Genomic DNA, 10,689 nt, shown 5'->3' with positions numbered 1-10,689 from the left:
GTTTGTCAGCCCAAGTACCCGTAAGGAGTGGTGGAGCCCGCCTCTCCTGGAGAGGCTGAGCACGGGCCTCGGGTGCCGAACGGCAGGAGCAGTGACAGGGGGTCGCGGCTGTGGAACGCTCCTGCGGCGCCTCGGTCTGGTCGGGGGCGTTTCCAGCCCCCGCAGCCCAACCCCCGCCCTGCCGGTCTCCTCCCTCCCGCCCTGCCCCGCCCGCCCCCGCGCTCCCAGCGGAGCCGCAGCCGGCGGGGACTCGCCCGGCGCCCGGTACGTCCCGCCCGGCGCCCTCAGCCGCCGGCCGGGCTCGGCTCTGCCGCGGGCGGACCGGCCCCGGGAGCGGCGGGGAGCAGGGGCGGGAGGCGGGGGCGGCAGCGGGACCCCCCGAGCCCCGCGTCCGCGGGAGGGGCCGGCGGGAGCGGCTGCCGTGAGCGCTCCGCTCTCCGCACACCTCCGCGGGGCGCGCTGGCGCGGGCGGTTTGCGGGCAGAGAGCAGGGTGTCTGTGAGGGGCCGAGCGCGGTTTGGGGGGAGGTGGCAGCCGCTCCGGCCGGAGTCGGTCACTGCCGAGCCGCGCCGTCCCGGGGGAGGGGCGCGGCGGTGACGGCGGGGCCGGGGCTGAGCGCTGCCGCCGGGGCGGGCGCTGGGACACGGCTCTGTCCCCCGGGCGCTGCGGGGGTCCCGGCTCCCGGCTGGTCTCCGCTGGGCGCAGGGACCGGGAGAGGATTGGGGCGGCGGGCGATGCCGAGCTGCCAGGTCGGAGCCGGGCGAGGAGAAGGCCCGGCCTCTCGCTCATTCACGTCAATCGTTGCCGTTAAAAGGATTTGGGCCTCGGGGTGCGAGCCCTCGGCCCTGCCCCCTCGGCGTGTCCCCTGAGCTCGGCCGCCCCTCGGCCCCCCCCCCCGCCCCGAGCGGGAGCGCGGCCGGGGACGGAGCAGAGCGGGCTCCCCGGCACCCCGCGCCCCGCAGGCGCCTTTCGGGTGCGTCATTAGTGAGAATAAGATCAGTTCTTTTTGTAGCGAGATTGAGGATGGATGGGGGAAAGCGATGGGAAATAATCGCCTTTTTTCCGGTGGAAGTAAGGAAACTTGAAAATCATGCACTGAGGGGGAGAGAGAAAAGCGTTTATAATTTGAAACAGAAAGAAAAGGCTTTTATGGGGAAAAATACATCTCTAATCAAATCTTTCTAAATTAAATGCTGTGTACAAACCAGAAGTCTCCAACCAGCAAAAGGTATACGCGCTCAGTTCGGTTTCCCCTTAGTTTTATAGTTTTGCTTCCGACTCGAAATTTCCAGGTGATTACCGCTCCCAATTTCAAAGTTGAAAGAGTATTTTCTGTAAACGTTCGGTTTATAAGTACAGGAAGAAACACGTATTTGGGGATCCTGATATTCAGGCGAACGCGCCAAGAAGAAACCAGCTGCCGGCGGGGGAAAAAAAAAAAAAAGAACAGGAGAGAAAGGTGCGGGGGATGCCCTGCGAATAAAGCAATTGCTACAGAGATATTTAGATGTATTTAATGGGATGCGTTATTCAAAAGTCCTGCTGACTGGTCTAATCATTTAGAATCGCCTGTTTTCCTAAAAACTTTACCAAATATTTACACTCAATAAACATTAATCGATTAACAAGCCGGTCGTGCTCTTACAGGACCTTTCCTGCGGTCCCGCCATCACGCTGTCCCTGCACGTCTCCACCGTTTTGTCGTTTTGACAAAGTATAAACGGAGCCCTTCAGGCGGTGGTGTTTATAAACCGGCTCGTTTGGGCTTGGGATGAGTCTCTCCGTTCATCCACATCACCAGATAGAATAATAGTAACGAATCAGACAGGGAAGAGCCGGGCTGAACCACCGCCCTTTTTCCTTATTTCCCCAGGGGTACTGAAGTCCGAATCACCAATTCTTCTAACTTTCTGGCCGTTGATCCACGGGAATTCGTAGTTCAACGACAAAGGTAACAACAAAACAGTATTCGACTGTTCGACAGCTGGAGGAAAAGGGTAACTCCTGTGTACGAGCTGCTGCTGAGCTTGGCCAGATTGAGGGGAAAAAAGGGCGAACAGCCCGGCGGGGTGACGTCAGGCGCACCCAGCGCGCTGTCCGGGCTCCGGGGCTCCTTTCCCGGCGGGCCGGCAGGAGCCCCGGCGGGCGGCAGCCGCTGCGCTCTCTCCCCCTGCGCAGCCCGCGCCCTCCCGGCCCGGCCTCCCGCTCTCCCCCGCGGCTCCTCTGGCTGCCGGTGGCGGGACCCGGCTCCCACGGCCGTTCCCGGCTCGCTGTCCCGGGCAAGGCCGGCACCGCGCGCGGGCTCCGGCGGCGAATCCCGCTGCCCCTTGCGAGGCGCGGTGAGACCCGAGTCCTCCGGCCGAGGCGGGGGAAGCCGCGCTCGGCGCCGCTCCTCGGGGCCGGGCCGGGGGCCGGGTGCGGAGCGGAGCGATGCTCTCCCTGAGCCCGCCCGGGGCCCCGCTGCCAGGGGCGGCCCGGAGCCCCCAAGGTGAGCCGAGCGCTGCCGCTGCTGCCCACCCTGCCCTCCCCGGGCGTTTGCGGGGCGGACGGACACCCGCCGCCGGGGCTGCCCGGTGCCGGGGATGCTCCCGCCGCGCCGCGGTCCCGCCGTGCCCAGGGCGGGGGGGCTCTCCGCCCCTGCACCCCCCGCAGCCCCCTCTTTTCTTTGACCCCCCGGCGCCGCCGTTAAAGGCGGAGCTCTGCAGGGGGTGCGGCGGGGACGGGCACGGGTGCCCCCGAGCGAGAGGCGACTGCGGCCGGGCGGCCGCTGGCCTCCCCGGGACCGGCGAGGGGCCCGATCCCGTCCGGCCGCGACTTGCCGGCCGAAGCTCTCCCCTCCCGCTGGCAGCGCTTCGCCGGCGCTGTCGTGCCGACCCGGCGCTCCGCTGTGACGAGCTCTAGCGGCAGCGGCGCTTCCCCGCCCGCTCGTCCCCTCTTCCCGGCCCCGCCGTCGATTACCCCGGGCCGGCCCGGGAAATGCCTGGAGGGGCAACGCCCGGGGGCCGGGCCGGGCTGCGGGGGGTGGGTGGGCTGCTGCGCGCCCGATCCCGAGACAGCTCCGGGACTCGATTTTCGCGGGGGCCACTGCCGCCGCGGAGCCCGGGAGAGCGGCGCTCCCCCCCTCCCCTCCTCGCCCCGTGTCCCCGGCACTGGTTTCCCCGCGGGAGGGGGGAGCAGTCGGGCCCCTCTCCCCTCTCCCCCGCGCCGCAGCCGGCGGCCCCGCGGCGGGGCTGGGGGCTGCGGGGCGCTTCCCTCCCGTGAGATACGGGGAGGAAACTCTTCCCGGGAGGGCGGCGAGGCGCTGGCACAGGCTGCTCGGAGCGGCTGGGGCTGCCCCTGCCTGGCAGGGCTCCAGGCCAGGCTGGACGGGGCTGGGAGCGACTGGGGTGGTGGGAGGTGTCCCTGCCCAGGGCAGCGGGTGGCACTGGGTGGCCTTGGAGGCCCCTTCCAGCCCAAACCCTTCTGGGATGAGTCTGTGAAAGAAGCAGCGCAAACACACTCTAAGCACCAAACTAGTATATGTTAATCCAGCTTTGTGAGGAGAACGTACACTGCAGCCTCTGCCTTCCTCAGTCAGTACACATGGATTACATCAGCTGCACACATTAAAATTAGGGGGGAAAATCAATGTCAGACTGGTGACTTCAGCTCTGTTCGCTGCACAGATTCGTACAGGAAATGTGTCTGTTCTGCGAGGGAAACAAACAAAAAAGGACAATAAAGCCAGTAAAGAAACGAACCAATAGAACAACCTCACACACAAGTCCTTACACCAGAAAGAAAACAACAACAATTCAAACGAGAAGGAAAATGTCAAATGATTCAATCTTCTGGGGATATTCTAAAACGTGATGCTTTTTTGGGTGGGAATTAGCTTTGTATTTCTTCTGGCACCATTTACTCCAAAATATTCCATACTAAAGCATACAGTCCTAGTGGGGGAGAGGGCAGGGAACAACACCCCAAAACCAACAAACAAAAACATGTCTCTGCTTTTATTCACTTAACATCCCGGGGAAGTTAGATAATGGAAAAGTAATTCTCTGGAGCCTTGCTAAGTTTTAATGCACTAGTAATCATTAATTATTCTTCCAATATATTTAATTTCTTCACAGTGCATATGAACAGTTTAAATATCTTGTCTCTACAATGGAAAAATTATATATTTATCACAATTATTTGTCAATATTAGAAAGCTGTTTACTCTTCCTCCATATGCAATCTCTCCAAGCGGGCAGAGAGATCATTCTTTCTAGTCTAATTCTGTGTAGGATGACTGAACACCTACACAGAACGTTAAATGCTGCTTGCAAAGTGCTCTCAAGATATATCTAACCCTCTTCACCACCCCTTGAGTGGGTAAATATTGCACCTTTTTTTAAAGGGAGTAAATAATGTCATTTAAATCTGTTTATGGTAGTGTAACCCAGGAAAGATCTCAAAGGAACTACTTTGATATACAAGCAACAGGTACCCAGAACATGGCTCAGCCCAGTGGGGTCGGTAATTTTCAGGAATTCTGACTAATTGTGATTATTTGAGTGTTGGGTGCAGTTCACTGGGCTGCAATGAAGAGAGCTCACGCTTCAGTTACCACACTGACCTAACTAAAGCTTCGGACAGTGTTAATGCACAACTTTGCCACCTTTGCAAGATCTCGCCGATTTCCTGGAGCCACAGGTCTCTATCTTCTTAGCACAGTCACTGCCCCCTGGTTTGCCCCGACCTGGAAGGCTTTGGGGTGCTGCCTCCTCCATTGGGGTCAGGGCTTCCACTTCCACGTTACCAGAAGCCTCACGTGGTGCTTCCCTGCTGGCTGCAATACTAAGGAAAGCGGGAGGCTCGGATTCTTTGGTGGTCTCCATGGGTTTCTCCTTTCATGTTTTCTTCTCTGTCGAGTTAATGTTTTTCTTTGGTGATTCTGTATCCAACACGCTTCCCTCCACACCCGAGACCCGGCAGGGTTTTTTGCGAGGAGTTTCTGTGAGTCTCAGCACCACAGTCCCCCTTTGCAACGGCTTCACTTCCAGTGCGGGTCTCCCACGGGGTCACAGCCTTCTTCAGGTGCCCCCCCCTGCTCCAGCATGGGGTCCTCCACAGGCTGCAGGTGGGCAGCTGCTCCACCGCTAACGCCCACGGGCTGCAGGGGGCCAGCCGGCCTCACCAGGGTCTGCACCCCAGGCTGCAGGGGAATCGCTGCTCCAGCACGCGGAGCACCTCCACCCCCTTGCCCTTTCACTGACCTCAGTGCCAGAGTTTCCCTCACACCCCACTCCTCTCTCTGCTGCAGGTTTGCCAGCAGTTTCTTTTCCCCACCCCCGCTTCTTAAATATCGCAGAGGCACAACCACCGTTGCTGATCGGCTCGGCTTTGGCCAGCGGTGGGTTCAACTTGGAGCCGGGGAAGCTGCTGGCAGGTGCAGGATCCACCCCGTAGCCCCTTCCCTGCTACCAAAACCCCGCCACACAAACCGAATACAGCTCCCAAACCGCATTTCCCCTATCCCCCCACTATTAAGAAATGCTGTGTTAAAAACACAGGGGGTTTAAAATATATAATATTTAATAGATTATATAAAAACATCTAAAGAGGCAGACTTTTTGAATATATAACGTTTAATAGATTATATAAAAAACATCTAAAGGTGAAAACTTTTTGAATATATAATATTTAACAGATTATATAAAAACAACTGAAGAGACAGACTTGCTGGATTTATAAACCTTTTCTTCTTCCCTAGGCACAAATCAGGAGGGAGGTTGAACTCAGAGAATCCAGAAGGGACTTCTTTTTACATGCTAGCTAATTATTACACTGTACCTACCAACTACCCTAGACAGAAAAAGGAAAGAGAGAGAGAAACGGAGAGATGAAGGGGTGAGGAAATTGCACTTAACCTATCAAGTCCTCAAGTCCTAAGCTACCAGGAATGTCTTGAACAGGATTTAACAGGTGCTTTCCTTTAGCCCTGAAGAAACATGTACCGTGTTCATTTCCACATAGGGGGGGGAAAAAAAAAAAAAAAAAAAAAAAGAAGATAATTCACATTTCTTCCTTTACAAGTAAAAAAATAAGTGCTGTTAAAATTTCTCCTCTTGAGGAGACTCATGGACTAGAGACTTGTGATGTGTCCTTTACAGATATACCAAGCAGTTCTTGTGGTGGTGTTTCCGTGACTCAAGCTGGTAAAAGTCACTGTGGATGTCTCCGTCTCTAGAAAATCTTGTCCCTTGTAAGTCCCAGCAGCACGGGGGGAGCGTCCTACTAAAGTCTGTGTGGGCTTTGGAAGGTGACTGGCCTCTCATAAGAGGGCCGCCAGGTTGCTCCAGTTGGTCGCATCTGCTGGAAAAGAGGTGTCGTTGAGATCAAACAACTGCTCTATGTTGACAGCGGTGGAGAGGCAGTCTCTTGTCTCTCCGTCCCAGTGATGTTGCAGGAAGGAAGTGGCCAGGAAGGTTTCATCAAAGTCCAAGATGTTCTGGTTGGATGCGGTGAGGACCTGCTCCTGCCCCTGGGGACACTCAGTGTGCTGCCCATGTACTGTCAAGTCCAGGTCGTGTGTTACGGGGCTGGTTGGAGTAGGTGGGAGCTCCAGATCCCCCAAAGTGGAGAAGTCTCCATTCAGGTTGGTGTTGAAGATGGCTTCCCAGCCAAAGTCGCCTGTCAGTGATCCCAGCTCGGCCTCCTCTTCCTGGGTCAGCAAGGCAGAGTCAGAAAGCCGAGGTGTCTTGGCCATTCGTTTGGGCGAGGGCTGCTTGTGCTTCTGCCCTGCTTTGCCATCCACCGGCTTCCAGTTCTGGGTGCCGGTGACTTCTTCAAACTCCCTCAGCAGCTGCAGCGACTCCACGTTGACGTTGAGGATGTTATTGGAGGCGCAGGGGGAGGCAGCTGGGCTGGCGACGCCCTGTGCTTCTGGCTGGTCTGTTTTGGTGAAGGCAGGATGGATCTGCACTGGGGCCGTCCTCCGTTTTTTGAAGGCCCCGTTCTCGAGCCGGTCAGCATGTTGGGGGTCAAGCTTCCAAAACCCGCCTTTCCCTGGCTCGTCCTTCTCTCGGGGCACCCTGATGAAGCACTTGTTCAAGGAGAGGTTGTGCCGGATGCAGTTCTAGACCCAAAAGAGAAAAAAAAAAAACCCAAGGTTGAACACTTGTTTGCTGCTGCAGCACCTACCTGTGTGGGGAGGCTGGCAGAGAAGCACGTTTTCAGCAAGGCCCTTTGGGAAAAAGAAAGCAGAAACGGCAACATCGAGACATCCCAGGCTGCATGCCCAGCAGAAACTCCCCTGCCCCTAGCCACCAGCAGAGTTTTCTTGCCTTCTGTCTAATCCAGCCAGAGGTGACAGGAGCCAAGGGGCTCAAGCTAGGACCTGCCAACCAACAGGAAGCTTTTGGGCAACTCTCCTTGGTTGTAAATTGGGACTGTGGGGCCTTTGATCATGCAGAGCACTGGGAGAAACTGGCCAGACTCGCTCCAGGCATGGAGCTGAGCTGAAGGAGGCTGGGTCCTCCTTCGTGTCTAAGGAGGAAGAGGAGGGTATAATCTTAAAGGTCTTTTCCAGCCTAAATGTTTCTATGGTTTACACCAGTGTGGCCACAGCCCCATTACAAGTGGCAACACATGGCAGCACCGCGGGGGATGGCATCGTGAGGGCCCTCCTTGCATCCCCCTGTTCATCTGTGCCTGTTGCTAGTGTTGAGGGGAAATTATTTGGCCAAAAATAGGCACCGTGCCTCCCCGCAGCCAGGCTGACCCAAACCAGACGGGCAAAACTGGAGACACACATGGATGTTCCACCACAGCCCGGTGTGTCCCCAGACGTGCCTCCTGGCCTGAGGAAGCTTGGTGTGGAATCACTGCATCTTCACCAGCCACCACTCAAACGAGCTGAAGGGGGAAAAGAAAAAAAAAAAAGGGGGGGGGGGGGAGAGAAATAGAGGAGTTTCTGCTCCCGTCGAGCTGTTCTGAAACCCTGAATGTGCCTGGAGTGATGTGAATAATCAGAAAGGGAACTCTGTTGTTGGGTAAATAACCCAGCATTGGACTCCACAAAGCGAAGACTGTATTAAGAGATTGGATATGGTAGAGAGTTGGGTTTTTTTAATGTTGCCTGGATATCTTTATGCTTATTCATCCATAATCCGTAGTGCCGAATAGGAAAAACAAGGCTTGAATGCTTAGAGCTGTCGAAAAACACGCACACACACACGCACACAACAAAACCCTCCTCTGGGCTGAAGCTCCTTGGGTGTGTTGGCGCCCCTCCAAAGCACTCAGCTCCCACAGGAATATATCCATCTCCCCCCTGGAGTATGGGTGGCTTGACCTTTCCAGGCTGCCTTCACGTACGGGGATTGGGATAGGGGATGAGAACACAGCCTCGAAAAGAAAGTAAAAAAGAGAGCGAGAGAGACAGGGAAAAAGAAGAGAGTGAGAGACAGAAAAAAGACAGAAAGGAAAAGAGAGAGAGAAAGAAAGAAAACAAGCAAAAAAAGAGAGGGAGAAAGAAAGAAAAAAGCAGCAGGAACACTGATACCCCTGCAAACAATTCAGGCTGTGGGAACGCCTCATTTACAGTTTAACAAAATTTTATGTGGGTGAGAGACTTGCCAGCTGAATTCTCTGCTCCCCATCTCCCCTCCCCATCCCAGACCTCATTCAGCCTGGGCCGCCCTCCGTTATGACCCGGCCGGTTAACGTATTTATCACTCCTGCCTGCGACAATCCCGTGAACCCCCTGCATCTCTGCAGAGAGGACTGAAAACCTTCTTTCTTTTTTTAATAAACACATTTAATTAAAAATGTGGTGATTATCCAGCCGTGAGTTTGCAGAAGAAAATCAACACGCTGGCCCTGGAGAGGGACTGGGGGGTTCCCTTCCCCATGTTGGGCTTCAAGAGCTGCTGGAGACCCACCTGCCCAGAAGGAGGGTGGGCAACACGTGGGCAGGGGGTTTGCAGCAGATTTGCCCAGCCCTGCCTGGGTGAGCGCTGCCACCGGGATCGCTGGCATGCTGCGGATTTGGGCTGGGAATAACCCAAGCAGAGGGACGAGCCACCCAGGTCCCTCCTGCCCTGCCATATCCTAGAAAGCCTCACGTGCCGGAGGTCTCCTTGCGTGACGGAGGAGGGCAGCGAGCCAAGGTGGCTGGGAAAAGCCCCTGTGCTTCACGCGGTCCCCAAAGCTGGTGAGCCTGGGGGCTGTCCCCTACCCCCTGGGGACATGCTCGTGCTAGCTGGGGACAGCAGCCCTATTTGACCTCTTTTTGGGCTTCCCTCTGAGGCCTCACCAGCTCGTCACAGCGATGGAGCCTCCTACGCCTGTCCAAGGGGACAGGAGACCTGCCCTGCTGGGAAAGCAGCAGCATTTCTACTCTGAACCTCCCCAGCGAAGGATTTGTCCAACAAGCGGCATCTCCCTGGGGCTCCTCTCCATCCCTCTCCTACACCTGCACCTCAGCACCCAGAGATGCTCAATCTGGCCATTTCACGTGTGCTCAGCCTGGAGGGACTCAGGACACCACGAGAGCCTCAGAAAGGTGGAGCTGGGGACAGAGACGCCTTCGTCCTGGAGCCAAGAGGAGCCGCAGGGACCAACAGCCCAACAGGTACCTCCTTGCACCCAAAATGGCCCCGGGCTCTCCCCTGTAATGGCTCCTTCCCTCCGCCGCCCTCATGGTCGCGGCATTTCTGCACACCCAAGCTCTTTCCGTTACAGCCCTTCCCCACCAGCTGCCGGTGCCGCCTTCCTCCCAGTGGGATTCAGCATCCCCATGGCACCTTGCCTTGCACAGTGGAGGCTGTGGGAAGCCCTCCCCAGCCCTGCGGGGCGAGGGGACAAGACAAGAGGTCTCCAAATCTCCTACCTGCCAGGTGGGATCAGCATGTCGGAAGTAGCAGAAGTTGTCGGTAATCCACTTGTAGATGGCGGAGAGGGTGATTTCGGGCTTATCGCTGGCTTCCATCGCCATGCAGATGAGGGTGGCGTAGGAGTAGGGCGGCCTGATGTGCGGGTTGGTCTTGTAGACGATGTCCTCCGCCAGCTGAGGGTGCACGGGCATGGTGTGGTGCGCCGTCCTTGAGGTGGAGGAGGAGGAGACGGGAGCGTGGGGCACCCCCATGCACGCTGGGTCAGCGGCCAGGGGCGACATCGGGGCGTCGAAGCTGGAAAGCTTGTGACAGTCAAGGGGCTCTGGGCCACTGGGGCAGTAGGACTTGCCCATGCTGGTGTCCTCCCTGATCGAGAGGTCCGGCAGCCACATGAGGCTGGTCAGGCTGTCGTCCAAGTCCACCGCGGTGTCGTTCTTCGTTCTTTTCTCCTTCCCTGCCCACAGGTGCGACGCCTCAGCCATGCCTTGGGAAGGGAAGGGAGGGGACGGGGCAGATCCTGCAAGAACAACAGGGAGAGGGTTGAGGCTCCCCGAGGGTGCAGCCGCTCTCCAGCACCGGGGCAGGTGCCGCTCCCGGTGCCGCTGGGTGACACCCATCCCCGGGGTGCTGCACGCTGGAGCCGCAACACCTCCCCCGGGGTGCCTTAGCAGCCCTGAAACTCGGGCAAATTCGCCCCAAACCCCGGGGGCCGGTGCTGCCCAGAAGCCTTCGGTTGTAGCAAGAATTAAAAACGAACCCCACAAAACCCCCACAGACGACCAAAACCCAGCCCTGCCGTCCCACAAAGCAGGGATGCTTCTCCC

The 10,689-nt window shown here is 57.3% G+C and overlaps 1 protein-coding gene across 1 annotated transcript; it reads right to left on the bottom strand.

Moving 5' to 3' along the window:
* Positions 1-6,300: 6,300 nt before the first annotated feature.
* On the bottom strand, positions 6,301-10,347 carry LOC147412864 (forkhead box protein J1-like). The gene is made up of 2 exons (XM_086480930.1): positions 9,862-10,347; positions 6,301-7,104 (listed from the first exon to the last, which is right to left on the bottom strand). Exons 1-2 carry the CDS (start codon positions 10,345-10,347, stop codon positions 6,301-6,303), a joined length of 1,290 nt encoding a protein of 429 aa, XP_086337056.1.
* Between the last annotated feature and the right edge of the window lie 342 nt (positions 10,348-10,689).

The sequence above is a fragment of the Leptosomus discolor genome, unplaced genomic scaffold (assembly GCF_034619465.1).
Source record: "Leptosomus discolor isolate bLepDis1 unplaced genomic scaffold, bLepDis1.hap2 HAP2_SCAFFOLD_257, whole genome shotgun sequence".
Lineage (NCBI taxonomy): Eukaryota > Metazoa > Chordata > Aves > Leptosomiformes > Leptosomidae > Leptosomus > Leptosomus discolor.
The sequence above is the reverse complement of the archived record's forward strand: the minus strand, read 5'-3'. Positions and strand labels throughout refer to the sequence as shown.